Source organism: Centroberyx affinis, unplaced genomic scaffold (genome assembly GCF_046629955.1).
Source record: "Centroberyx affinis isolate AG114_WGS23_722 - 3 ecotype Tasmania unplaced genomic scaffold, CSIRO-AGI_Caff_v1 ptg007682l_1, whole genome shotgun sequence".
NCBI lineage: Eukaryota > Metazoa > Chordata > Actinopteri > Beryciformes > Berycidae > Centroberyx > Centroberyx affinis.
In genome coordinates, this window is record NW_027283876.1 from 23469 (window position 1) to 25000 (window position 1532).

The window sequence follows — 1532 nt, forward strand, 5'->3', positions numbered from 1 at the left end:
CAAACATCACATTTAATAAAAAGGGATAACAGACAGACAGAGAGACAGACAGAGAGACAGACAGACAGACAGAGAGAGAGACAGAGAGAGAGAGAGAGGGAGAGACAGACAGAGAGAGACAGACAGACAGAGAGAGAGAGACAGGGTTATGGTCAGTGAGTACTGCCAGCCCGTCAGGACTGGTTAGGGTCAGAGGTCAGAGGTCAGAGGTGGGGTCAGAGGTCAGAGGTCGGGGTTGGGGCGTATCTTCATCTCGGTGAACCTCAGTGAGTACTGCCAGCCCGTCCAGCTGGACCACTCCACCCCGTCGGCGTAGGAGGCGTGGCCTCCTCTCAGGTACTGTCCGTTCAGGTTGGAGGTGTGGCAGTTGCGGTACCACCACGCCCCCTGGTAGTACGCCGCACAGTTGTTCTCTGATTGGTCCTGGTCCCGGTCCTTCGTGGTGAACCGCATCCCAGAATGCTTCAGGAGAGAATCGCCTGGAAAGGAAAGGGACTGTTAGAGCAGAACGGAACTATTTAGAGTAGAACATATCTATTAATGGAACTATTTACAGTAGAACATATCTATTAATGGAACTATTTACAGTAGAACAGAACTATTTACAGCTGAGCAGAACTGTTCCAACAGATAGACTCTATGAGATGAACAGCTATAAACCAGATGAGGACTGCAGGGAGGCCAGGCACTGAGGTCACCTCCTCCTCTGATGGACTCCCAAGGTGCTGAAGGTTGTTAGACTCAGCTGACCTCTGACCCCAACCTCCGACCTCTGTCTCACAATAACTGCAGCAGTAGTAGTAGTAGTAGTAGTAGTAGTAGTAGTTGCAGTAGTATTTGCAGTAGCAGTCGCAGTAGCAGTAGCAGTAGTAGTAGTTGCAGTAGTATTTGCAGTAGCAGTAGCAGTAGCAGTAGTAGTAGTAGTAGTAGTAGTTGCAGTAGTATTTGCAGTAGCAGTCGCAGTAGCAGTAGCAGTAGTAGTAGTTGCAGTAGTATTTGCAGTAGCAGTAGCAGTAGCAGTAGTAGTAGTTGCAGTAGTATTTGCAGTAGCAGTCGCAGTAGCAGTAGCAGTAGTAGTAGTAGTATTTGCAGTAGCAGTAGCTGCAGATGAAGGTAGGAGGCCTAACCAGACCTAACAGTGCTGCGTGAGGCTTTTGTTTGATGGCAGACTACAGAGAGTAACAGTCTGAACAGGAGGAGATGATGATGATGATGATGATGATGATGAAGGGTTTGGGTTAGTTTGGTTACTATCATGTTTACTGGTGATCTGGCCAAGTCTGGAAGTGGAACCAGAGTGGAGCTGAAGCCTGCAGGCTTCAGGCTGCAGGCTATAGTGCAGGGAAAGGGTCAAAATTAAGACTACTGAGAAGCCGTCGGAGGCTATATCCCTGCCGAAGCCAGCTACTGATCTGGCCAATGATAAGCCGGCGCTGGTAACTGAGAGGCCGGCGGTGGGAAATGAGAAGCCGACTACTCATTCGACCAAGGTGTAGCTCCATGCGTCTTACCTAGCAACCCACTGGATCGGC

The 1532-nt window shown here is 49.5% G+C and overlaps 1 protein-coding gene across 1 annotated transcript in view; it reads right to left on the reverse strand.

Annotated features, from left to right (window-relative positions):
* Positions 1 to 222: 222 nt before the first annotated feature.
* Positions 223 to 1532, reverse strand: part of LOC139639779 (fibrinogen C domain-containing protein 1-like) — a gene marked incomplete at its 5' end in the record, with an annotated part of 5830 nt that continues 4520 nt past the window's right edge. Inside the window, one exon of the mRNA XM_071513927.1 lies at positions 223 to 479. Within this exon, the coding sequence (XP_071370028.1) occupies positions 223 to 479 (257 nt within the window). The remainder of the gene's footprint in view (positions 480 to 1532) is intronic.